The following is a 27,593-nucleotide window of genomic DNA, read 5'->3' as shown; positions in this document are numbered from 1 at the left end:
ATCTCAAAAGAACAAGCCATTTAAAATAAATAAGCTTTATTTCAAAAGAGATCTGTCAGAAGTTACGGCTATTTACAAAATGTATTTCCAAACAACATACAATGTATTTTCTCCACATCTAATTTTCTATCTTTGAGAAAAATAAAATAGTTTAAAGAGATTAAACATAAAAATCTTTCAGTTCAATTCCACTTTACAAATATATACACAAAGGAACAATTCTCTTACTCATTATCTACCAAACAAAAACGTGTTACTCTTTATATGAAAATATCACATTGCATCTGGGATGACTGGAAGATCTAAAACTCAAATTCTGACAATTGTGTACCGAACAATCAAACGAGTATTCTTTCCACCTCTACATTTACAGCCATGTTATTCCAACACCAACCTCACTCACAAAACAAAAGGGAATTTGGGGGTTAAGTGACCTAAACATGAGACCTATTGGCAGATAATATATAGCATTTAGGTCAAAGATTTAAAAGCATTTGTAGTCTTCAGAGGTGGGTTTCAAAGGCATTGCATATGCTGCAAGTCAACTTGATGTCCTTCAAATATTTTTTTTGTTCATTTAACCGCATAAAAATCTTGTCAGCATAAACTAAACAGCAACAGTAGTACATTTTGGAATCGCCAACTTGCCAAAATAAGGAACAGGTAAATTGTATGGCATTGTACAGGGCTTTATGCACTGAAAATATTATTAACTTATTTTATTTATTTATATTATGTCATTTATTTACTTTGTTGTGTCTGTTTATGTCCTTGACAGGGATTGTAAAATTGAGAACAGGCCACATTGCAAATGTTTCTCTATGTAATAAAATTGTAGCCTAACTGGTGTCTGCTCTAAAGTAAATGTACATTTTGGTCATTTGATAACACTGAATGTTAACAAAGAAGAAAAAAATAAGCCTCTTAAACAGGTTATATCATTTACTGCAGATCTTTTGTTAAGTTAAAATTCTTAAGTGCTTTTTCAAACAGGTGACACTCAACAGAAATAATACACTGATTTTCAGATTCAACGTATTGTATTTCTGCCTTAGAAGCCTATGGAGATTTAGCATCCATTGCCAGTTCAGTCAGTTCTATCTTGTTGTTCAATTCTCCATTTTCCCTTTCTTCTTGAACAGCTTCATCAGTTGAGAGAATCGCTCCTCGATCTGTCAAAGAGCAATCATTAATTTACAACAAAGCTGTTTGCTTACTTCATATTTAAAAGAAAACAATAATGAAGCATACCTGCTCTGTTGACTTCTTTAACCTTTTTGACAGAGCACCAAATGTCTTGGGTGAAGTGCCCCTCATTTTAAGCTCAATGAGTATGTCCCGATCTTCATCCCTTTAAACAACATTAACTTTTTTAATTGGTTGCCTTGATTTAATGTGAATTTTTGTACTTCGTTATGCACATTGAATTTCCACTCCTGTTTTGGTATTCATTTTGTCAACTCACCTGGTCCACGTCACCACTACCTCCCCTTTCTTCCTAATTACATTTTTAGCAGACAGGTTGCTAGGGGACACCTGAGGTACTGCAATTTTGGAGTGTTTTTCTGTGGAGGATTTTGACCTTTTCTTATGCCTAGACTTGGAATGTTTATCTTGAGATTTCTTGACTTTTTGGTGCTTTGCCTTTGGTGCTGACCTGTGTTCCTTGCTTTTCCTTGACACCCTCTCGGTTTCAGACTCTGGTGCATGTGAGCTCTGAATGGCGCTCTTTACTTTTCCTGACACCACCTCTGATGTTTCACTCTCTGTTGCACTACTTTTCTCATGTGCAGTAATGCATGCTTCTTTGGAAACATGCTCATCATTGTTGAGGGATGTTTGTTCATCACAAACACCTTCAGATGAGGATTTTTGGCTTGACTGTTGAGCTTCTATTGCTTTATCTGAAATGTTACTGGACTTATCTACTATAGCTGGGATTTTATTCGATGTCTCTCCAGGTGTGGAACCCAGGTCTTCATGGGTCAGAGTGAGATTAGGTTTGAGAAATGGCTCTTGACATTCAGCTGATACTGGTCCTGCTTTCCCTTCATTTCGATTACTTTTAAATGGGCCAGATGATGTTCGTCTTATTCGCACGATGAAATGATCATTTGACCTCTCCATTACCACAGCCTGCATTGGTAAATTGGGCTGGAATTGGAAACCAGGTGAATCAGAGGCCTCCCATGTTCTGCTGGGACACGACCCACAACTAGAGTTGTCAGTGTCCAGAGAAAGGTGTATGTCCTGCTCAGTGGCATCTTCTCCATCAAGAACAGTGTCTTCACTATAATGGGCACTCAGGACACTGTTTGAGGAAGACGGTGGCTGTCCAGTTCCAGGGTGCAAGAAACTCAAATGACTATCTGACTTTAGTGGTGAGGGAATGGTAAGGGACACGGCTAGATCTTCCGCCAAGATAGAGTATGATTTCTGAGGGATTACGGTTGACTGAAGTGAAAGCCGGCATGGTTCAGAATTAGAAGGAACTTCTAACAAGCAGCTCTCATCAAGAATGGCTGGGTCTACTAGCATTTTGTTATTCGAAGCAAACTTGTAGGGGGAAATAGAAGGCCAGGATGTGATGAATTTAGATGGGGTTGTCTTATTGGGGGTCATAATCCCAATCAAACTCTCCCCTCGAAGTCCTTCCTTTCGAGGTGTGCTGAGTGGACAACTTGTGTTGTTGCCTATGGGAACACTGGATTCAAGGAAATCAGACCCTTGCAAAAGACACTTGAATATCTCTCCCATTTGAGAGTCGGAGACCAAGTTGAAGGTTAAGCTTGTTGTTTGCTGCTCGGTGAGAATTTCAAAGTCCTGAGTCGATCCATTATGGGAGAGATGTTGGACATTGGAAGATATTCTAGTCTCAGATCCAGAGGTACCTTCATGGACAGACCTTTCAGAGGATGAAGTAGGAGGCTGATGTGATGTTGCCACCTTTGCCGGCTGATCATCTTCATTCATGACAGCTTTGATGTTTTTACCCCTGCTCCCAAGGCCCCGGCAAGGGAGATTGTTCGGAGGGGCCGCTCTGACATAACTTCCTGTGTCAACTTTTGACATCTTGGCCCTGTGAAGATGCCCTGGTGTGTTAAAAGTTTTTTTTTCCACTACCTCACTTTCAGTCTCTTTTCTTTTAAGAGTTGCATTTTTATTTTCAAATGATCCATTCTTCGATGTCTCAGATCCACTTTTGAGTGTTGTGTTCAGTTCCTTGAACAAGAATTCAAACTGCCCATCCACAAATGTCCACAACTTCTGTTTGAGGTCTCCAGCTCTTTGCTCAAAGATACGATTGACAATGCCATTCTTGGTGACCTTGCTCATGATAGATGAAATTATTTTATTAAGTCTTACTTTGATGCCATTGCCTTGGCAGCACATTTTTTCCAAGTCAACAGCATTAATGAATTCTATAAAAGAAGCTTGAGACATATCCACGATACAGCAGAAAGCTGTTTTAGTGACATTTTTTTGAAGCTTCATGTACTTTTTCCTCAACTCAACTCGAATAGATCTTAACATGTTCATGAATCCGTCTATGGTGTAGACGGCTGCTTTCAATGGTGGGCTGACAGTTTTAAAGCGTCTTTTACTTAAGCTGGGACTGACATTAGAAGCAGATGACTTTGAACTCTTGCTTCGCTCTGAATATTTAGCAGGGATGCAAGATTTCTTTGGGAACACTCTTTTCCCAACTGCAGATAGCTTTGGACTTGGATCAGTCCTTAAAGTTGATTTGTCCTTTACTCTTGGAGGAGTCTGGATAAACAGAGGACCCTCTTCTTCACTTTCACTCACTATTTCACCGTCCTCTAGCTCATCTTTCTCAGTTCCACTAGCGGAGAGGGCATATTTTGTCCCTTTGTAGGAGGGAGCTGTGACAGATGTGTCAGGTGATTTATTCTCCTTGTTCATGTCCACATTTACATCATCCTCATTACAGCCAGTTGTTACAGATGAGAGATCTTGAGAAAAAAAAATGTAAAAAATAAAATAAAGAAATTAAAATGAGCAAGTTGTATATAAAAACATGCATTTTAATCCAGTGTTCATATGAAAAATAATGCTATTCAGGACATTATGGGAAGCTTACAATATTAAACAAAGCCATATTTTTGATGAAAAATAAACTCTTACCTTTGTTAAGACTTTTAACATGTGGTTGCTTCTCAGCACTGTGAGGCTGTAGTTTCTTCACCTGACGGACTGGGCTTGTAAGAGGGCTGAGGGGCTCTGGAATAACTTTGATGTTCTTAAGAGTAAGCATCATGGAGTCTTCATCAGGGCAAAACAAAACAGGGTTTGATGACTTTGTGCTCTGTTCCTCTTTCTCTGTGGAATCTGGCTCTGGGAAACCAGGTTGTGAAGATGACATGGTCTTCTCTCCAACAGTGGTGGAAGTATACACTTCTTCAAAATCACAAATAATTTTGCTTGGCTCAACAATATCTGCACTAATTGTGCTAGAGGAAACTTCCATGTTGACAGAACTATCAGAAATCCTAGAAGAATTAATTTTAGGAATACTTTGTGCCTTGTCTGAGGATGACACATCATCTTGACATATCCCATTTGATCTTGGTGGTAAATCCTGAGACTTGATCGGAGGACTCCTTTTTGTTTCCTCAGATACATTGGTAAAAGGATCTTGCTGCTGATAACCTTCAACTCTTGAATCAGGAATATTATCTGGAACTGCCACTTCTGACGTTTTAATAGGCAAATTTTTAGAGAACACAGAATTATTTACAAATCTCAGGGAGTCTTCAGTGCCGTTATTACATACATGATTTGGAGATTCTCTTGTAAGGGTTAATTTTGATAATGAATCTTTGTCTAACATATTGGATTCTGAAATCTTGGTCTTTTTCTCCTCTTTGCTTTTATCAATCACTGGCACTTTGTCCACAGCCTCTTGACTTTTGTTGGCATTCTCTTCTTGTACATCCATATCTGTTTGTTCAACTGAGGGCTTCTCGGAGACTACAGCGGTGAAAAGATCAACAACTTGTCCAGAATGTTTGCAAGAACTGGTAAAGTCTTCTGTTTTACTTGGAGCTGTGGGCAGAGGGTCCACATCCTCTTGCTCAACATTGTCCTGGCTGTCCTTTAATTCATCTATGACAAAGAACTCCTCCCCAGGATCAGATAAGTTGCTATTTTCAGGTGAGGCATCTTTAGATGTTACTCCAATGGCTTCTCTTGGATCAGAGGACTGCTTTTGTTTTTTAAGAGGTGATAGGGTAAGATTCAGTGTTTCCATGAAACTCAGTTTTCTGTTTGGACTATTATCCTCAGTTGTTTTGCAGGGATCACTGCCGACAGCTACCATTGATGGTGACGCAGTTTCAAGGTGTCTGTCTTGCTCGCTCTTACTATCTTGACCTTTTCCAACAACATTGTGCCCTTTAGGAGAGCTATTTCTATTATCTTTGGTAAGATAATTTTTTGATGCTTTGTGCTTATGTACCCTATGCTCCAAATGTCCACCTTTTTTTCTTTTCCTGTCCTTGTCTATACCCTTGGCTCCAAAACAATTCTCATCAGAATTTCCATTTTTGTCAGGGCATTTGAAATCCTCCATCTTTCTAGTTTTGTTATCATAGATGTGAGACCCTTTGCTTTTCGATGATTTCTCCTTATAAACATCCTTGTGTTGAAAATCACATATGGCAGAAGAAAAAGCTTGCCCACAAGCATCAACTTGTTTCTTAGATCTTTTATCTTCATCTTTATTATCCTTTTCCCGCACACTCCTTCGCTCATACTCTTTGCTACTGTCTGATCTGTTGCTTCTTTCTTTGCTACTACTACTGCTGTTGTTACCCTCATTTCTTTTACTCCTGTCACTCTCCTTCTGCCTCTTCTGCTCATGGTTTCTGCTTCTTTCAGTTCTGCTGCTCCTCCTTTCTGCACTGAAACTTTTCTCCTTGTTCCTTTCATGGCCACTTGAATCTCTTTTCTTCCCTTTGTGGCTTTGGGAATGGCTTGCTTCATCCACCACAGTACAAGTTGTGGTGCTCAATCCAGAGGGTTTTGTTTCTCTGCTAATTCTGTCTGCATTTTGATTATTCAATTGCCTTTGACTCTGTGTCTCTACTTCTGCAGCGGTCTTAACTAAACTTTTGGATGACTGGGAAGAGACAGATGGTGAGGCTTTGTGTGACCGCGAGGAAGGGCTTTTCAACTGTTCTGAACTTTTAAGATTAACTGGAACCTCAGGCTGCTGATTCCTGTTTTCATTGGACACAGAACTATCTTTTATGAGATCCTTTTCAGTTCTTCCTGACTTGCTGTTCTCTCTTCTTTGAGACTTTTGTGACTCATTCGCATCGTTCGAGTTACACTGTTTGTCTCGGCTTGTGCATTTTTGAGGTTTTTCTAACTTGTCTTCTAGTTCTGATGGACTGTTCTTATTGTCTTTCAAACTACAATCAGTAGTTCTATCGGGAACTCTCAGTGCAGAGTCATTCGTTTTGAGAGCATTTGAAACACCTGCCACTGTAAATGTGGTAGGATTTTTTACAATCTCTAATGTTCTGTTAGGATGAACAGGTATGTACTCCTGCTCTGGTTGAACAGTGAGGGTCTGAGAACAGTGAATAGTCTTACTGTTAGATTTAGCAGCAGATTTATTCTGACACTGCAGAGGATTGTCAAGATCAGTTCTAGGGCATCTCTGGAGCACCTCAAATGGTTGTGGTGTTTTAGTTGATGTTGTTGGTGGATATGTGCAGTAATCCGACAGCTGGTTTCTACCTTTGTGCTGATTTACTTCATTCAGAACATTATCTTTTCTAGTACCTTGTGATATCAAAACAGAACATGTAGAATTGTTCAAACTAGGCCTTGTGTTTGTCGGACCAATTTCCATTTGAGATCGACAAACATTTTGACCATAAATTCCTTGACCAGACCTGTGATGACAACACAAAAAAAACAGGGAAGTGAGTTTTATATAAAACAATCCAATCCCTACACAAGCCAGGCTTTGCACCAAACATCTGTTTGCTAGAGCCCGACCGATATATCGGCCGGCCGACATTATCGGCCGATATGAGCTTATTGCATTTAAATCGGCATCGGCGTTTATAACGGCCGATGAAACATGAGAAACAGAGTCTCATGCTCCACTCATGTTATGAGTCTTGCATGGTTTGCCCACCAGAGGGAGCTCCGCAGTTGCAGAGAGTGTGCAACTCCACTATAGAAGAAAGCGATCAGCCAAGTCACAAGAGATGTACTGTTTTGACGGTGAGTCTGTCGTTCGTCATGTGAGATGAGATCATACACTGTATATAAAAATGGTGTGGTAGTTCTAGCTAACGGTCCTATCATTATCACTTCTAAATATTCTGTAACATCACTTACAGCCACTAATGCATTGCTATATTAGATTAGCCACAAAGCTAATACCATGTTTATCAGTGGAAGAGCGCTAACGTTAATAAGAGGTCAAACTATAACTTTAGCGTTTATCTTATCCTAAATATATCTGCAGTTTCCCACATAATGACCGCGTAAGGGGTAGGTGTGCTCTGATCACGATCGGCCGATCGTTAATGCGCATCTCATCAGTAAAGCCGGTTATCTAATCAGCGGTAAATTCCATCAGGTGCGTAATTTCATATAGATCAGCTGTTACTACACAGAGCCATTGTTAATAGAGAAGATGTGCAAATCCACTTCATTTTCAGCGTTTATTTGCGCATCTTCTCAGTTAACAATGGCTCTGTGTAGTAACACCTGCTCTATGTGAAACCCCTAGTAAGGGGCCGTTCACATATCGCACCTAAAAACGTGTGGAAAACGCTAGGCGCGCTGCTTTTTCCTTCTCCAAAGCGCTCGGGCAGAAGCGCTCCTGAGGCGTCTGCCTTTGCTAAGCAACCATGACCTTCTCTCTCCATGAAGAGGCGGAAATTTCAGCAAAAGATAAATGGATTTGCAGCACTAAAAATCGCTCGCAGTAGCTCTGCTACTAAATTTATTTCAAAATGGCAATCCATAAACAGCTATGAACAGCTGTTCCTTCATCTTGGCTGAGTTTCCAACGATGTTACGGGAAAGGATGAAGCTGATTGGTTAGTTCTTGTCACATGACCCACGGTGCGCTTGCGGCATTCTGAAAAGTTGAGATGTTTTTAACTCGATGCGGTGCGGACGCGCCTGGAAAAAACGGGCGCGTGCGCGTCGCTTCCCTGCACAAAGAGAAGAGGAGAAGATATACGGGTCCGTTGTGAATGTGTCTGTGAGAGCAAATATAGTGTAGTTACAGTAACTACAGTAGGTGCGTCAGAAATGATTAAAGCAGAGGGGACATGTAAATAAATATGAGTTGAACATGCGCTTTTTTCTTTTTTTTTTCTTTTTTACAGATTGTTTCAAAGCAGCTTTATAGACATAACAGGAGAATGTTGTAATAATATGGTTAAATATAAGTAGGTAATATGTCATACCTATTGCTTGACAAATTAAATATATATATATATATATATCATATTTGCCTATGTAGGAGATCCCTGTTTATTATAATTCTAATTCTAATGATGACATGAGTAATGATACATGGTGATATTATTAATACACATGCTTATTCTTTCTCTGTCTCTCTTTCTGCCCTACAGATACCTGAAAAAGGTGAATGCTGTAGCAGCAAAGTGTGGGACTACTTCTGCAAATACTTTAACTTTATTATTATCATTTATTTACAGTACACACACAGACTGTTAAAACCAGCTTCAACTGGAAGGAAGTAAAAATGTTAAATGTTTAAAATCAGACTGTTTTTTGATCATTAAAAAATATATACTTTTGATGTGCAATTGTTTAGTCATTGAGACCGTAATCTAAGGCTTTTTTTAAAAACATAAATCCCTTCTGGAAAATGATGTATACAGCCCACATACATAGAACAGGCAGATATTTTGCTATTGAATGTTGTGTAAGTGCAGCTTATAGGAAATGGGTCTAATATCCAGTTTATTTTCAAAATCAAAATATCGGCTTATAAATCGGCTCTTTTCGAGTTAATATCGGCATCAGCCCCCAAAAATCCATATTGGTCGGGCTCTACTGTTTGCTGATCACAGTACCAGAGTTGGAGTATTTACCTGTTACTGAGTCTGCTAATTTCCCCATCCTTACGCACAATCTCCATTCTAGCCGTCTTGATGAGAGAACAAATGTTCTTCTTCAGGAGTATGTTTTCACTGTTCAAACTGGAATTCTTTAAATAGGAAAAGTGCAAAAAACCAGACTGTTTATTCAAAGATTGTAACTCAATTGTGGTGGTATTTATTCAGCATTAATGTATAATAGAACAACAGTTAAAAGGAAACACACCTTTGTCTGCAGTAGCTGTAACTGTGAGAACAGTTCCTTAACTTGCTTTTGAGCTCCATCAAATTTGTGCTTTAACTGTAATAAAAGAGAAGTACAATGAGACAACATAGCTTTTCTGTCCATTTCTTCACTTTTAAATGCAAAACCAAAACAACAGCATGCCATGCAATCATATTCAAAGCTCAAGTCACATACCTCATTATAAGTTGCATCCTTTTCTTCTTGTTCTTCCCTGAAAATGTCCTCATATATATCCATTGATTCCATTGTGTGTGGGGAAAGGAGAGGGTTGACTTTAACTAATTCAAAAAAGGACACTATGATAATGACTGAAATCTAAAAAGATTTATCCTGCCATTTATCTGACACACATACTTCAACAAATTACTTTCAATAAAAACTATGTGCTGTACTCAATTCAAGACTCATTAATGAAACCCACATCTGTTCCCATCAATCTTAGGGCTGTTTTCCAGGCCAGAGTATATATCCACCGAGTCTTCAATGAGATGCAGAGTACCTGTAACAAACACTGATATGTCATAATGCAACAACAACTCCAGCCTACACACTTAAACAATACATATATGTTATGTTTTCAGAGCTCTGAATACCTCGAACCAGTTAAGACAAAAAAATGGGGAATAGAATAAAAAAAACACTTAATGGAATAAATGACATAAGATAAACAGATATTATGAACAGCACACTAATATGCATCTCATGCATTTATATCTAAATTTGGTTGATTCTGCATGACATGCCTTCGATCTTATGAAACTGTTGTGGAATTATTGAATTTAGCTGAATATTTACTGTAATAATTGGTTATTTTAAAATGCAATTCTTGTGTATTAGTTTTTAAAAAAGGCTTAAGTAAATACTAGACAATAGGTACAACACAGTAACACTCATCTGATCCTTCCTGAAAACAGCATAATAACAATGATAAAACAAAGAAATGTCTGTTGCACGGGAGAGAAAGGCTTTTACCAAAAGGCTTGTCATCAAGATCTCCATAAAGTTCATCCATTAAATCCATGTTAATCTGCTAACGAAAGACAATAAATAGCACAGTAAGTTCCTGATAACAGTGACAATACCAGCAACAGTGGGCATGTGTCAGTTCAACTTCACCACTTCCTGTCATGTAGTGAGAAACACCGTACTGTAATCATTTGAAACTTGATGTAAAAAAAAATAACTAAAGAAATAATCAACTTAATATTAAGCTGGAGAAGTAATACCCCACCAAACAATTCCACTTTAATTTTAGTTCGGTAAAACTGGCAAGATATTCACAGATTCGACTTTTCCGGATCAATAACTCGCGAGCAAAACGTTTTTGGTACACGAATTATGCCTCTTTTTACTCGTAGTGATGTAGTAAACGAGCTACAAGCGAGTTTGCCTGAAAACAAGCTTTCCTCCGCTCTGTACAAAATACGTTGATCTCAATGCGCTGGCGTCTGAGAGACAAGTCCTAAGGGACCGTCTGCAAAGTGCGAAACGCGAAAAAGGTTACTAATAAAATACTCAATAACTTCACAGTAACACACTGTAGTGTCACCAAATTCGGTTCACACATCACTGCTCTCGTGCTGCTTATACTACAATGTTGGTTTTAAAAATAGTTGCTTTTGCACAATTTTTTTTATTATGAAAACATTAATAACGTTACTGTAACACACTGTACTTTCACCAAATTCAGTTCACACATCACTGCTCTCCTACTGGTTATACTACAACACTTATATTGAAAATAGTTGCTTTTGCACAATTTTTATGATTTTTTTGTTATGAAAAACAGTTAATAACTTTACTGTAACACACTGTACTTTCACCAAATTCAGTTCACACATCACTGCTCTCCTGCTGGTTATTCTACAACAATCATTTTGAAATTAAATGATGTTGCACATTTTGTATTATGAAAAATAGTTAATAACTTCACCATTATAGAACATAATAGTTAATAACTTTAATTTAACACACTGTACTTTCACCAAATTCAGTTCAAACATCACTGCTCTCCTGCTGGTTATACTACAACTTACCTTTTGAAAGTAATTGCTTTGGCACAGTTTTTATTTTTTTTGTTTTGAAAAATAGTTAATAACTTCACCATTATTGAACATAACAGTTAATAACTTTACTGTAACACACTGTACTTTCACCAAATTCAGTTCATACATCACTGCTCTTCTGCTGGTTATACTACAACTTTGATTTTGAAAGTAATTGCTTTGGCACATTTTTTAGAATTTTTATTATGAAAAATAGTTAATGAATTCACCATTATTTGACATAATAGCTAATAACTTTAATGTAACACACTGTACATTCATCAAATTCAGTTCACACATCACTGCTCTCCTGCTTGTTATTCTACAACACTCATTTTGAAATTAATTGATGTTGCACATTTTTTATTATGAAAAAGTTAATAACTTCACCGTTATAGAACATAATAGTTAATAAGTTTACTGTAACACACTGTACATTCATCAAATTCAGTTCACACATCTCTGCTCTTCTGCTGGTTATAGTACAACTTTCATTTTGTAAGTAATTGCTTTGGCACATTTTATTTTTTATTTTTATTAATAAAAATAGTTAATAAATTAATCATTATTGGACATAATATTTAATAACTTTACTGTAACACACTGTACTTTCACCAAATTCAGTTCACACATCACTGCTCTCCTGCTGGTTATACTACAACTTTCATTTTGAAAGAAATTGCTTTGGCACATTTTTTTTGAATTTTTATTATGAAAAATAGTTAATGAATTCACTATTATTGGACATAATAGCTAATAACTTTACTGTAACACACTGTACATTCATCAAATTCAGTTCACACATCACTGCTCTCCTGCTGCTTATACTACAATGTTGGTTTTAAAAATAATTGCTTTTGCACAATTTTTATGATTTTTTTTATTATGAAAACGTTAATAACGTTACTGTAACACACTTTACTTTCACCAAATTCAGTTCACACATCACTGCTCTCCTACTGGTTATACTACAACACTTATATTGAAAATAGTTGCTTTTGCACAATTTTTATGATTTTTTTGTTATGAAAAACAGTTAATAACTTTACTGTAACACACTGTACTTTCACCAAATTCAGTTCACACATCACTGCTCTCCTGCTGGTTATTCTACAACAATCATTTTGAAATTAAATGATGTTGCACATTTTATATTTTGAAAAATAGTTAATAACTTCACCATTATTGAACATAACAGTTAATAACTTTACTGTAACACACTGTACTTTCACCAAATTCAGTTCACACATCACTGCTCTCCTGCTGGTTTTACTACAACTTTCATTTTGAAAGTAATTGCTTTGGCACATTTTTTTAGAATTTTTATTATGAAAAATAGTTAATGAATTCACCATTATTGAACATAATAGTTAATAACTTTAATGTAACACAATGTACATTCATCAAAATCAGATCACATATCACTACTCTCCTGCTGGATTTACTACAACACTCATATTGAAAATAATTGCTTTGGCACATTTTTTATTATTTTTTATTATGAAAAATAGTTAATAACTTTACTGTTACAAACTGTACTTTCATCAAATTCAGTTCACACATCACTGCTCTCCTGCTGGTTATACTACAACTTTGATTTTGAAAGTAATTGCGTTGGCTCATTTGTTATGATTTTTTATTAAGAAAAATTGCTAATAACTTTACTGTAACACACGTTTTTTCAACCAAATTCAGTTCACACATCACTGCTCTCCTGCTGGTTTTACTACAACACTCATATTGAAAATAATAGCTTCGGCACATTTTTTATTATTTTTTATTATGAAAAATAGTTAATAACTGTACTGTTACAAACTGTACTTTCACCAAATTCAGTTCACACATCACTGCTCTCCTTCTGGTTATACAACAACTTTCATTTTGAAAGTAATTGCTTTGGCAAATGTTTAGAATTTTTATTATGGAAAATAGTTAATGAATTCACCATTATTGGACATAATAGTTAATAACTTTAATGTAACACACTGTACATTCATCAAATTCAGTTCACACATCACTGCTCTCCTGCTGGATATACTACAACTTTGATTTTGAAAGTAATTGCGTTGGCTCATTTGTTATGATTTTTTTATTAAGACAAATAGGTAATAAATCACAATTATTGAACATAATAGTTAATAACTTTAATATAACACACGGTACTTCCACCAAATGCAGTTCACAAATCACTGCTTTCCTGCTGGTTATACTACAACTTTCATTTTGAATGTAATTGCTTTTGCAAATTTTTTATGATTTTTTTATTATTAAAAATAGTTAAAAACTTCACCATTATTGAACATAATAGTTAATAACTTTACTGTAAAAGAGTGTACTTCCACCAAATTCAGTTCACACATCACTGCTCTACTGCTGGTTATACTACAACTTTCATTTTGAAAGTAATTGCTTTGGCTCATTTGTTATGATTTGTTTATTAAGAAAAATTTCTAATAACTTTACTGTAACACACTGTTTTTCAACCAAATTCAGTTCACACATCACTGCTCTCCTGCTGGTTTTACTACAACACTCATATTGAAAATAATTGCTTCGGCACATTTTTCATTATTTTTTATTATGAAAAATAGTTAATAACTGTACTGTTACAAACTGTACTTTCACCAAATTCAGTTCACACATCACTGCTCTACTGCTGGTTATACTACAACTTTCATTTTGAAAGTAATTGCTTTGGCAAATGTTTAGAATATTTATTATGAAAAATAGTTAATGAATTCACCATTATTGGACATAATAGTTAATAACTTTACTGTAACACACTGTACTTTCACCAAATTCAGTTCACACATCACTGCTCTCCTGCTGGTTATACTACAACTTTCCTTTTGAAAGTAATTGCTTTGGCACAGTTTTTATATTTTTTTATTTTGAAAAATAGTTAATAACTTCACCATTATTGAACATAACAGTTAATAACTTTACTGAAGCACACTGTACTTTCACCAAATTCAGTTCATACATCACTGCTCTCCTGCTGGTTATACTACAACTTTCATTTTGAAAGTAATTGCTTTGGCACATTTATTTGAATTTTTTTTATGAAAAATAGTTAATGAATTCACCATTATTTGACATAATAGGTAATAACTTTAATGTAACACACTGTACATTCATCAAATTCAGTTCACACCTCACTGCTCTCCTGCTTGTTATTCTACAACACTCATTTTGAAATTAATTGATGTTGCACATTTTTTATTACGAAAAAAGTTACTAACTTCACCGTTATAGAACATAATAGTTAATAAGTTTACTGTAACACACTGTAAATGCATCAAATTCAGTTCACACATCTCTGCTCTCCTGCTGGTTATACTACAACTTTCATTTTGTAAGTAATTGCTTTGGCACATTTTTGTTTATTTTTATTAATAAAAATAGTTAATAAATTAATCATTATTGGACATAATATTTAATAACTTTACTGTAACACACTGTACTTTCACCAAATTCAGTTCACACATCACTGCTCTCCTGCTGGTTATACTACAACTTTCATTTTGAAAGAAATTGCTTTGGCACATTTTTTAGAATTTTTATTATGAAAAATAGTTCATAACTTCACCATTATTGAACACAACAGTTAATAACTTTACTGTAACACACTGTACTTTCACCAAATTCAGTTCATACATCACTGCTCTTCTGCTGGATATACTACAACACTCATATTGAAATTAAATGATGTTGCACATTTTTTATTTTGAGAAAGTTAATAACTTCACAGTTATAGAACATAATAGTTAATAAGTTTACTGTAACACACTGTACATTCATCAAATTCAGTTCACACGTCACTGCTCTCCTGCTGGTTATACTACAACTTTCATTTTGTAAGTAATTGCTTTGGCACATTTTTTAGAATTTTTATTATGAAAAATAGTTAATGAATTCACCATTATTTGACATAATAGCTAATAACTTTAATGTAACACACTGTACATTCATCAAATTCAGTTCACACATCACTGCTCTCCTGCTTGTTATTCTACAACACTCATTTTGAAATGAATTGATGTTGCACATTTTTTATTATGAAAAAAGTTAATAACTTCACCGTTATAGAACATAATAGTTAATAAGTTTACTGTAACACACTGTACATTCATCAAATTCAGTTCACACATCACTGCTCTCCTGCTGGTTATACTACAACTTTCATTTTGTAAGTAATTGCTTTGGCACATTTTTTTTAATTTTTATTAATAAAAATAGTTAATATATTCCTCATTATTGGACATAATATTTAATAAATTTACTGTAACACACTGTACATTCATCAAAATCAGATCACACATCACTGCTCTCCTGCTGGTTTTACTACAACACTCATATTGAAAATAATTGCTTTGGCACAGTCTTTATATATTTTTATTATGCAAAATAGGTAATAACTTTACTGTAACACACTGTATTTTCACCAAATTCAGTTCACACATAACAGCTCTCCTGCTGGTTATACTACAGCACTCATTTTGAAAATAATTGCTTTTACACGTTTTATGAATTTTAAATAAGAAAAAAACAGTTAATAAATTTACTGTAACACACTGTACTTTCACCAAATTCTGTTCACACATCACTGCTCTCCTGCTGGTTATACTACAACACTCGTTTTGAAAGTAATTGCGTTGGCACATTTTTTATTATTTTTTATTATGAAAAATAATTAATAACGTCCCCTTTAGTGAACATAATAGTTAATAACTTTACTGTAACACACTGTACTTCCACCAAATTCTGTTCACTCATCACTGCTCTCCTGCTGGTTAAACTACAACACTCATATTGAAAATAATTGCTTTGGCACATTTGTTATGAATTTTTATCAAGAAAAATAGTTAATAACTTTACTTTAACACACTGAACTTTCATCAAAATCAGTTCACACATCACTGCTCTCCTTATGGTTTTACTACAATACTCGTATTGAAAATTATTGCTTTGGCACATTTTTTATGATTTTTTATTATGAACAATATTTAATAACTTTACTGTAATGCACTGTACTTTCACCAAAATCAGTTCACACATCACTGCTGTCTTGCTGGTTATCCTACAACACTCATTTTGAAATTAATTGCTTTTGCATATTTTTTTGGATTTTTTTATTATGAAAAATAGTTAATAACGTCACCGTTATTGAACATAATAGTTAATAACTTTACTGTAAGAGACTGTACTTTCATTAAAATCATTTCACACATCACTGCTCTCCTGCTGGTTTTACTACAACACTTATATTGAAAATATTTGTGCCGGCACATTTTTTATGATATTTCTTATTATATTTTTTCTTATTAAAATAAGTTACTGTAAACTTAATGACATTGTGAGAGTATCTAGTATGTTAGGTGGGTAACAACATCATTTGTGTGAAGTATTCTTATTTTCATTATGTGCTATTAAATTCTACAGTTAACTAAAAAGTAAACTGCATTAGGTATCGGAGTTGAGATACATGTTTGTATTGTGCAGAAACAAAGTCCATAAATTAAGTAATTTTATTACATCGTGAAGTTATGTAGTTACAAAGTTATTACCTATTTTCCATAATAAACAATCATAAAAAAGAAATATGCAAAAGCAATTATTTTCAAAATAAATGTTGAAGTATAACCATCAGGAGAGCAGTGATGTGTGAACTGAATTTGGTGGAAGTACAGTGTGTTACAGTAAAGTTATTACTATAATTTCCAATAACTGTGAAGTAATTAACAATTTTTCATGATAAAAAAATGGTAAATTATGTGCCAAAGGAATAACTTGCAAAATGAAAGTTGTAGTATAACCAGCAGGAGAGCAGTGATGTGTGAACTGAATTTGGTGAAAGTGCAGTCTGTTACAGTAAAGTTATTAACTGTTTTTCATAATAAAAAAAATCATAAAAAATGTGCAATTTTTTTTTTATTTCAATATGAGGGTTGTAGTATAACCAGCAGGTGAGCACTGATGTGTGAACAGAATTTGGTGAAAGAACGTTATTAACTGTTATTATAAAGTTATTAACTGTTTTACTTATTTAAAATTTATAAAAAATGTGTAAAAGGTATTATTTTCAAAATGAATGCAGTAGTATAACCAGCAGGAGAGCAGTTATGTGTTAACTGAATTTGGTGACAGTACAGTGTGTTACAGTAAAGTTATTAACTATTTTTCTTAATAAAAAATCATAAAAAATGTGCCAAAGCAATTACATTCAAAATTAAAGTTGTAGTATAACCAGCAGGAGAGCAGTGATGTGTGAACTGAATTTGGTGAAAGTAAAGTGTGTGAAAGTAAAGTTATGAACTATTATGTTCAATAAAGGTGATGTTATTAACTATTTTTCATAATAAAAATTCTAAAAAATATGCCAAAGCAATTACCTTAAAAATTAGGGTTGTAAAATAACCAGCAGGAGATCAGTGATGATTGAACTGAATTTGCTGAATGTACAGTGCGTTACATTAAAGTTATTAACTATTATGTTCAATAAAGGTGATGTTATTAACTATATTTCGTAATAAACAAATCATAAAAAATGTGCCAAAACAATTACTTTTAAAATGAAAGTTGTAGTATAACCAGCAGTAGAGCAGTGATGTGTGAACTGAATTTGGTGAAAGTAAAGTGTGTGAAAGTAAAGTTATGAACTATTATGTTCAGTAAAGGTGATGTTATTAACTATTTTTCATAATAAAAATTCTAAAAAATATGCCAAAGCAATTACCTTAAAAATGAGGGTTGTAGAATAACCAGCAGGAGACCAGTGATGTGTGAACTGAATTTGTTGAATGTACAGTGTGTTACAGTTAAGTTATTAACTATTTTGTTCAATAAAGGTGATGTTAGTAACTATTTTTCATAATAAGATATCATAATAAATGTGCCAAAACAATTACTTTTAAAATGAAAGTCGTAGTATAACCAGCAGGAGAGCAGTGATGTGTGAACTGAGTTTGGTTGAAAAACAGTGTGTTACAGTAAAGTTAATAGCAATTTTTCTTAATAAAAAATCATAACAAATGTGCCAAAGCAATTACATTCAAAATGAAAGTTGTAGTATAACCAGCTGGAGAGCAGTGATGTGTGAACTGAATTTGGTGAAAGTACAGTGCATTACAGTAAAGTTATTAACTATTATGTCCAATAATGGTGAATTTAACTATTTTTTTATAATAAAAAATCATAACAAATGTGCCAAAGCAATTACATTCAAAATGAAAGTTGTAGTATAACCAGCAAGAGAGCAGTGATGTGTGAACTGAATTTGGTGGAAGTACAGTGTGTTACAGTAAACTTATTAACTATTGTTTAAAATAAAACATCATAAAAATTGTGCCAAAGCAATTACTTTTAAAATGAAAGTTGTAGTATAACCAGCAGTAGAGCAGTGATGTGTGAACTGAATTTGGTGGAAGTACAGTGTGTTACAGTAAAGTTATTAACTATTATGACCAATAATGGTGGATTCATTAACTATTTTTCATAATAAAAATTCAAAAAAATGTGCCAAAGCAATTACTTTCAAAATGAAAGTTGCAGTATAACCAGCAGGAGAGCAGTGATGTGTGAACTGAATTTGGTGAAAGTGTAGTGTGTTACATTAAATGTATTAACTATCTTTCAAAATAAAAAATCATAAAAAATGTGCCAAAGCAATTACTTTCAAAATGAAAGTTGTAGTATAACCAGCAGGAGAGCAGTGATGTGTGAACTGAATTTGGTTGAAATACAGTGTGTTACAGTAATGTTATTAACTATTATGTTCAATAACAGTGACGTTATTAACTATTTTTCATAATAAAAATCATAAAGAATGTGCCAAAGCAATTACTTTCAAAATGAAAGTTGTGGTATAACCAGCAAGAGAGCAGTGATGTGTGAACTGAATTTGGTGAAAGTACAGTGTGTTACAGTAAATTTATTAACTGTTTTTTTCTTATTTAAAATTCATAAAACGTGTAAAAGCAATTATTTTCAAAATGAGTGCTGTAGTATAACCAGCAGGAGAGCTGTTATGTGTGAACTGAATTTGGTGAAAATACAGTGTGTTACAGTAAAGTTATTACCTATTTTGCATAATAAAAATATATAAAGACTGTGCCAAAGCAATTATTTTCAATATGAGTGTTGTAGTAAAACCAGCAGGAGAGCAGTGATGTGTGATCTGATTTTGATGAATGTACAGTGTGTTACAGTAAATTTATTAAATATTATGTCCAATAATGAGGAATATATTAACTATTTTTATTAATAAAAATTAAAAAAAATGTGCCAAAGCAATTACTTACAAAATGAAAGTTGTAGTATAACCAGCAGGAGAGCAGTGATGTGTGAACTGAATTTGATGAATGTACAGTGTGTTACAGTAAACTTATTAACTATTATGTTCTATAACGGTGAAGTTATTAACTTTTTTCATAATAAAAAATGTGCAACATCAATTCATTTCAAAATGAGTGTTGTAGAATAACAAGCAGGAGAGCAGTGATGTGTGAACTGAATTTGATGAATGTACAGTGTGTTACATTAAAGTTATTAGCTATTATGTCAAATAATGGTGAATTCATTAACTATTTTTCATAATAAAAATTCTAAAAAATGTGCCAAAGCAATTACTTACAAAATGAAAGTTGTAGTATAACCAGCAGGAGAGCAGTGACGTGTGAACTGAATTTGATGAATGTACAGTGTGTTACAGTAAACTTATTAACTATTATGTTCTATAACTGTGAAGTTATTAACTTTCTCAAAATAAAAAATGTGCAACATCATTTAATTTCAATATGAGTGTTGTAGTATATCCAGCAGAAGAGCAGTGATGTATGAACTGAATTTGGTGAAAGTACAGTGTGTTACAGTAAAGTTATTAACTGTTGTGTTCAATAATGGTGAAGTTATGAACTATTTTTCATAATAAAAATTCTAAAAAATGTGCCAAAGCAATTTCTTTCAAAATGAAAGTTGTAGTATAACCAGCAGGAGAGCAGTGATGTGTGAACTGAATTTGGTGAAAGTACAGTGTGTTACAGTAAAGTTATTAAATATTATGTCCAATAATGATTAATTTATTAACTATTTTTATTAATAAAAATAAACAAAAATGTGCCAAAGCAATTACTTACAAAATGAAAGTTGTAGTATAACCAGCAGGAGAGCAGAGATGTGTGAACTGAATTTGATGCATTTACAGTGTGTTACAGTAAACTTATTAACTATTATGTTCTATAACGGTGAAGTTAGTAACTTTTTTCGTAATAAAAAATGTGCAACATCAATTAATTTCAAAATGAGTGTTGTAGAATAACAAGCAGGAGAGCAGTGAGGTGTGAACTGAATTTGATGAATGTACAGTGTGTTACATTAAAGTTATTACCTATTATGTCAAATAATGGTGAATTCATTAACTATTTTTCATAAAAGAAATTCAAATAAATGTGCCAAAGCAATTACTTTCAAAATGAAAGTTGTAGTATAACCAGCAGGAGAGCAGTGATGTATGAACTGAATTTGGTGAAAGTACAGTGTGCTTCAGTAAAGTTATTAACTGTTATGTTCAATAATGGTGAAGTTATTAACTATTTTTCAAAATAAAAAAATATAAAAACTGTGCCAAAGCAATTACTTTCAAAAGGAAAGTTGTAGTATAACCAGCAGGAGAGCAGTGATGTGTGAACTGAATTTGGTGAAAGTACAGTGTGTTACAGTAAAGTTATTAACTATTATGTCCAATAATGGTGAATTCATTAACTATTTTTCATAATAAATATTCTAAACATTTGCCAAAGCAATTACTTTCAAAATGAAAGTTGTAGTATAACCAGCAGTAGAGCAGTGATGTGTGAACTGAATTTGGTGAAAGTACAGTTTGTAACAGTACAGTTATTAACTATTTTTCATAATAAAAAATAATGAAAAATGTGCCGAAGCAATTATTTTCAATATGAGTGTTGTAGTAAAACCAGCAGGAGAGCAGTGATGTGTGAACTGAATTTGGTTGAAAAACAGTGTGTTACAGTAAAGTTATTAGAAATTTTTCTTAATAAACAAATCATAACAAATGAGCCAAAGCAATTACTTTCAAAATGAAAGTTGTAGTATAACCAGCAGTAGAGCAGTGATGTGTGAACTGAATTTGGTGGAAGTACACTCTTTTACAGTAAAGTTATTAACTATTATGTTCAATAATGGTGAAGTTTTTAACTATTTTTAATAATAAAAAAATCATAAAAAATTTGCAAAAGCAATTACATTCAAAATGAAAGTTGTAGTATAACCAGCAGGAAAGCAGTGATTTGTGAACTGCATTTGGTGGAAGTACCGTGTGTTATATTAAAGTTATTAACTATTATGTTCAATAATTGTGATTTATTACCTATTTGTCTTAATAAAAAAATCATAACAAATGAGCCAACGCAATTACTTTCAAAATCAAAGTTGTAGTATATCCAGCAGGAGAGCAGTGATGTGTGAACTGAATTTGATGAATGTACAGTGTGTTACATTAAAGTTATTAACTATTATGTCCAATAATGGTGAATTCATTAACTATTTTCCATAATAAAAATTCTAAACATTTGCCAAAGCAATTACTTTCAAAATGAAAGTTGTTGTATAACCAGAAGGAGAGCAGTGATGTGTGAACTGAATTTGGTGAAAGTACAGTTTGTAACAGTACAGTTATTAACTATTTTTCATAATAAAAAATAATAAAAAATGTGCCGAAGCTATTATTTTCAATATGAGTGTTGTAGTAAAACCAGCAGGAGAGCAGTGATGTGTGAACTGAATTTGGTTGAAAAAACGTGTGTTACAGTAAAGTTATTAGCAATTTTTCTTAATAAAAAATCATAACAAATGAGCCAACGCAATTACTTTCAAAATCAAAGTTGTAGTATAACCAGCAGGAGAGCAGTGATGTGTGAACTGAATTTGATGAAAGTACAGTTTGTAACAGTAAAGTTATTAACTATTTTTCATAATAAAAAATAATAAAAAATGTGCCAAAGCAATTATTTTCAATATGAGTGTTGTAGTAAATCCAGCAGGAGAGTAGTGATATGTGATCTGATTTTGATGAATGTACATTGTGTTACATTAAAGTTATTAACTATTATGTTCAATAATGGTGAATTCATTAACTATTTTTCATAATAAAAATTCTAAAAAAATGTGCCAAAGCAATTACTTTCAAAATGAAAGTTGTAGTAAAACCAGCAGGAGAGCAGTGATGTGTGAACTGAATTTGGTGAAAGTACAGTGTGTTACAGTAAAGTTATTAACTGTTATGTTCAATAATGGTGAAGTTATTAACTATTTTTCAAAATATAAAATGTGCAACATCATTTAATTTCAAAATGATTGTTGTAGAATAACCAGCAGGAGAGCAGTGATGTGTGAACTGAATTTGGTGAAAGTACAGTGTGTTACAGTAAAGTTATTAACTGTTTTTCATAACAAAAAAATCATAAAAATTGTGCAAAAGCAACTATTTTCAATATAAGTGTTGTAGTATAACCAGTAGGAGAGCAGTGATGTGTGAACTGAATTTGGTGAAAGTAAAGTGTGTTACAGTAACGTTATTAACGTTTTCATAATAAAAAAAATCATAAAAATTGTGCAAAAGCAATTATTTTTAAAACCAACATTGTAGTATAAGCAGCAGGAGAGCAGTGATGTGTGAACTGAATTTGATGAATGTACAGTGTGTTACAGTAAAGTTATTAGCTATTATGTCCAATAATAGTGAATTCATTAACTATTTTTCATAATAAAAATTCAAAAAAAATGTGCCAAAGCAATTTCTTTCAAAATGAAAGTTGTAGTATAACCAGCAGGAGAGCAGTGATGTGTGAACTGAATTTGGTGAAAGTACAGTGTGTTACAGTAAAGTTATTAAATATTATGTCCAATAATGATTAATTTATTAACTATTTTTATTAATAAAAATAAAAAATAAAATGTGCCAAAGCAATTACTTACAAAATGAAAGTTGTACTATAACCAGCAGAAGAGCAGAGATGTGTGAACTGAATTTGATGAATGTACAGTGTGTTACAGTAAACTTATTAACTATTATGTTCTATAACGGTGAAGTTATTAACTTTTTCATAATAAAAAATGTGCAACATCAATTAATTTCAAAATGAGTGTTGTAGAATAACAAGCAGGAGAGCAGTGATGTGTGAACTGAATTTGATGAATGTACAGTGTGTTACATTAAAGTTATTAGCTATTATGTCAAATAATGGTGAATTCATTAACTATTTTTCATAATAAAAATTCTAAAAAATGTGCCAAAGCAATTACTTTCAAAATCAAAGTTGTAGTATAACCAGCAGAAGAGCAGTGATGTATGAACTGAATTTGGTGAAAGTACAGTGTGTTACAGTAAAGTTATTAACTGTTATGTTCAATAATGGTGAAGTTATTAACTATTTTTCAAAACAAAAAAAATAAAAACTGTGCCAAAGCAATTACTTTCAAAAGGTAAGTTGTAGTATAACCAGCAGGAGAGCAGTGATGTGTGAACTGAATTTGGTGAAAGTACAGTGTGTTACAGTAAAGTTATTAGCAATTTTTCTTAATAAACAAATCATAACAAATGAGCCAAAGCAATTACTTTTAAAATCAAAGTTGTAGTATAACCAGCAGTAGAGCAGTGATGTGTGAACTGAATTTGGTGGAAGTACACTCTTTTACAGTAAAGTTATTAACTATTATGTTCAATAATGGTGAAGTTTTTAACTATTTTTAATAATAAAAAAAACATAAAAAAATTTGCAAAAGCAATTACATTCAAAATGAAAGTTGTAGTATAACCAGCAGGAAAGCAGTGATTTGTGAACTGCATTTGGTGGAAGTACCGTGTGTTATATTAAAGATATTAACTATTATGTTCAATAATTGTGATTTATTACCTATTTTTCTTAATAAAAAATCATAACAAATGAGCCAACGCAATTACTTTGAAAATCAAAGTTGTAGTAAAACCAGCAGGAGAGCAGTGATGTGTGAACTGAATTTGATGAATGTACAGTGTGTTACATTAAAGTTATTAACTATTATGTCCAATAATGGTGAATCCATTAACTATTTTTCATAATACAAATTCTAAACATTTGCCAAAGCAATTACTTTCAAAATGAAAGTTTTAGTAAAACCAGCAGGAGAGCAGTGATGTGTGAACTGAATTTGGTGAAAGTACAGTTTGTAACAGTACAGTTATTAACTATTTTTCATAATAAAAAATAATAAAAAATGTGCCAAAGCAATTATTTTCAATATGAGTGTTGTAGTAAAACCAGCAGGAGAGCAGTGATGTGTGATCTGATTTTGATGAATGTACAGTGTGTTACATTAAAGTTATTAACTATTATGTCCAATAATGGTGAATTCATTAACTATTTTTCATAATAAAAATTCAAAACAAATGTGCCAAAGCAATTACTTTCAAAATTAAAGTTGTACTATAACCAGCAGGAGAGCAGTGATGTTTGAACTGAATTTGGTGAAAGTACAGTGTGTTAAATTAAAGTTATTAACTATTATGTTCTATAATGGTGAAGTTATTAACTATTTTTCATAATACAAAATGTGCAACATCATTTAATTTCAAAATGATTGTTGTAGAATAACCAGCAGGAGAGCAGTGATGTGTGAACTGAATTTGGTGAAAGTACAGTGTGTTACAGTAAAGTTATTAACTGTTTTTCATAACAAAAAAATCATAAAAATTGTGCAAAAGCAACTATTTTCAATATAAGTGTTGTAGTATAACCAGTAGGAGAGCAGTGATGTGTGAACTGAATTTGGTGAAAGTACAGTGTGTTACAGTAACGTTATTAATGTTTTCATAATAAAAAAAATCATAAAAATTTTGCAAAAGCAACTATTTTTAAAACCAACATTGTAGTATAAGCAGCACGAGAGCAGTGATGTGTGAACTGAATTTGGTGACACTACAGTGTGTTACTGTGAAGTTATTGAGTATTTTATTAGTAACCTTTTTCGCGTTTCGCACTTTGCAGACGGTCCCTTAGGACTTGTCTCTCAGACGCCAGCGCATTGAGATCAACGTATTTTGTACAGAGCGGAGGAAAGCTTGTTTTCAGGCAAACTCGCTTGTAGCTCGTTTACTACATCACTACGAGTAAAAAGAGGCATAATTCGTGTCCCAAAAACGTTTTGTTAGCGAGTTATTGATCCGGAAAAGTCGAATCTGTGAATATCTTGCCAGTTTTACCGAACTTTTAATTTTTACACAAACTACGCTTGTGCGATCGTGGATTTAAATTGCACACAATCCGACAAATTAAAGCGACAATATACACTATTCCTATGGTAAATTCACAAAGTGAAATCAAATGACAGCATATGAACAATACCTGTATCTCTGGTGGTGAGCTGACGACAGCAGGTAGATATAAATCTGTAAGATGAGCCGCACACTTCAGGATCTGACAGCCGTGCTAATGCGCTGGTAACTTATAATGACATTTACAGTTAATTATTCCCAATGTTCTTGTAGAAAACGATTTAAACATTTCTTGTAGCATACTTCCACAGCTCCGCGCCAACCTTTTCACCATAGACGTTCGCAAAACAGGAAGTGACATAATTTTTCCCGCGGTCTCTCCTTTTCTAAAAGAATGTCATTTAAAACAATACAAAAATACTGAGATATTTATAATATAAATATTTATTTTCTTAGCTTAATTTCTAATTCCTAAGCAATTACTCGCATATTTTTAGGCTTTTTAGATATGCTACAATGCACTTTTCGCTTATTATATTTTTCAGTTCTGGTATGCCGTGTTTATTGTAGTTAACTTATGTGTATGTCGTTTCTTCTAGGGCTTTAAAACGAGAATTGGAGATTATTTTTTTAAACCTGCATATATTTAAATCCCTTTTTAACTTTTCAGTCGAATTTTGAGTCTAGTAATGCATATTATTATTTAAATGGTGTAATAGAAAATAATTTGACAGAATGTAAAGTATGCTTCATCATAGATTATTGCTGGCCAATTTATACAGATTGCAACCATTTTAAATTTTAAATCAAACTACTGTTTAAAAAAACATCCTCCAGAGCTTGAGTCATTGCCAAAGATTGCCTACATTGACAAAAATAAATTAAATGGACCTGATAAATGTGATTGGTGTAAGGCTACACAGCTCTGTGATTTGACCAAATATGATAAAATCTATACACATTTTGAAGAGCAATGAACATTAAATACAGCTGTTTCTTGCAAAACATTTGACAAAAACAAACCTTAGCGTGTTTTCAGCACAGAGAGCGTTAGCTCCACAACACAGTCGAAGGGTCCGGAAGTGCTCTTCATTTACTCACACGTGGACAGGGGGATTTAATACTGACGTGAACGTGCTCGCTGTGTTGTGACACAACCTAGACAGACAAGCGAGTGATGAATCTTATGGTTTCCATCACGCAGAATACTCGGAATATTAATTGTGCAGCCTGCATCGTCGGAAACCCCTATTTTCACGACAAATGATGGAATGAGAGCTCGTAGTTGAGCCTGACATTTCTAGGTGCAATTTCAAGACATATAGATAAAAGTCACAACGAACTCAGCAAGTATCTCGCAAAGCCAGAACCTCTGAGCACTTTGTGAGACCGTTATAATAAGGCTTTTAAAAGTCTGCAGAGCATATGCAGAGTACAACGTGTGTCACAGCACACTGTCCCAAGTTTCTGTAACGTTAGTTCACATTCTGCTCATTGGTGCTTTATACTGAGGTTATTGTTTAAATTCATAATATCATAGAATCATGCCCTCCATGAGCGCTTGTGTGTGGCTCTAAGCAAGCTTCTCAACATCAGACTAGATGCTCAAGCGTAAGTGACCATTCAGGATTCCACAGTCTTGGAAAACCTGGAATTATCAGTACATTTTAAAATAAGGGAAATCGATATAATACAGTTGGAAAATTATGGAAGTTTCTTGTGTGTATTTATCTGTTTGTTATCAAATCTCTCTCTCTCTCTCTCTCTCTCTCTCTCTCTCTCTCTCTTTTAAGTTCTTTTCAATAAATCTGTCAAATCAATTCAGTCATTAGTCTAAATGATTTTTCAACGTCATGGAAATTTGTTAGTAAAAATGTGTTTGAACCCTGATCCTGGTTATGTTATTA

At 33.3% G+C, this 27,593-nt stretch overlaps 1 protein-coding gene across 3 annotated transcripts; it reads right to left on the bottom strand.

The window, feature by feature from the left end:
- Positions 1 to 19: 19 nt before the first annotated feature.
- Positions 20 to 26,759, bottom strand: LOC127938781 (CASP8-associated protein 2). 3 transcript variants are annotated; one of them, XM_052535644.1, is made up of 11 exons: positions 26,710 to 26,759; positions 25,817 to 25,915; positions 10,348 to 10,405; positions 9,797 to 9,874; positions 9,550 to 9,653; positions 9,355 to 9,429; positions 9,123 to 9,238; positions 4,150 to 6,929; positions 1,466 to 3,977; positions 1,252 to 1,351; positions 20 to 1,172 (listed from the first exon to the last, which is right to left on the bottom strand). In XM_052535644.1, the coding sequence occupies exons 3-11, from the start codon at positions 10,394 to 10,396 to the stop codon at positions 1,110 to 1,112; spliced, it is 5,877 nt and encodes a 1,958-aa protein (XP_052391604.1). In that variant the 5' UTR covers positions 10,397 to 10,405; positions 25,817 to 25,915; positions 26,710 to 26,759; the 3' UTR covers positions 20 to 1,109. The 3 variants fall into 3 exon arrangements, with proteins under 3 accessions (XP_052391604.1, XP_052391603.1, XP_052391605.1); XM_052535643.1 differs by lacking the exon at positions 26,710 to 26,759 and having other exon boundaries at positions 25,817 to 26,023; XM_052535645.1 differs by lacking the exon at positions 26,710 to 26,759 and having other exon boundaries at positions 10,348 to 10,402; positions 25,817 to 26,023.
- Positions 26,760 to 27,593: the final 834 nt, after the last annotated feature.

The sequence above is a fragment of the Carassius gibelio genome, chromosome A20 (genome assembly GCF_023724105.1).
Source record: "Carassius gibelio isolate Cgi1373 ecotype wild population from Czech Republic chromosome A20, carGib1.2-hapl.c, whole genome shotgun sequence".
In the NCBI taxonomy this organism is placed as follows: domain Eukaryota; kingdom Metazoa; phylum Chordata; class Actinopteri; order Cypriniformes; family Cyprinidae; genus Carassius; species Carassius gibelio.
This window is presented reverse-complemented; position numbering and strand designations above follow the sequence as displayed.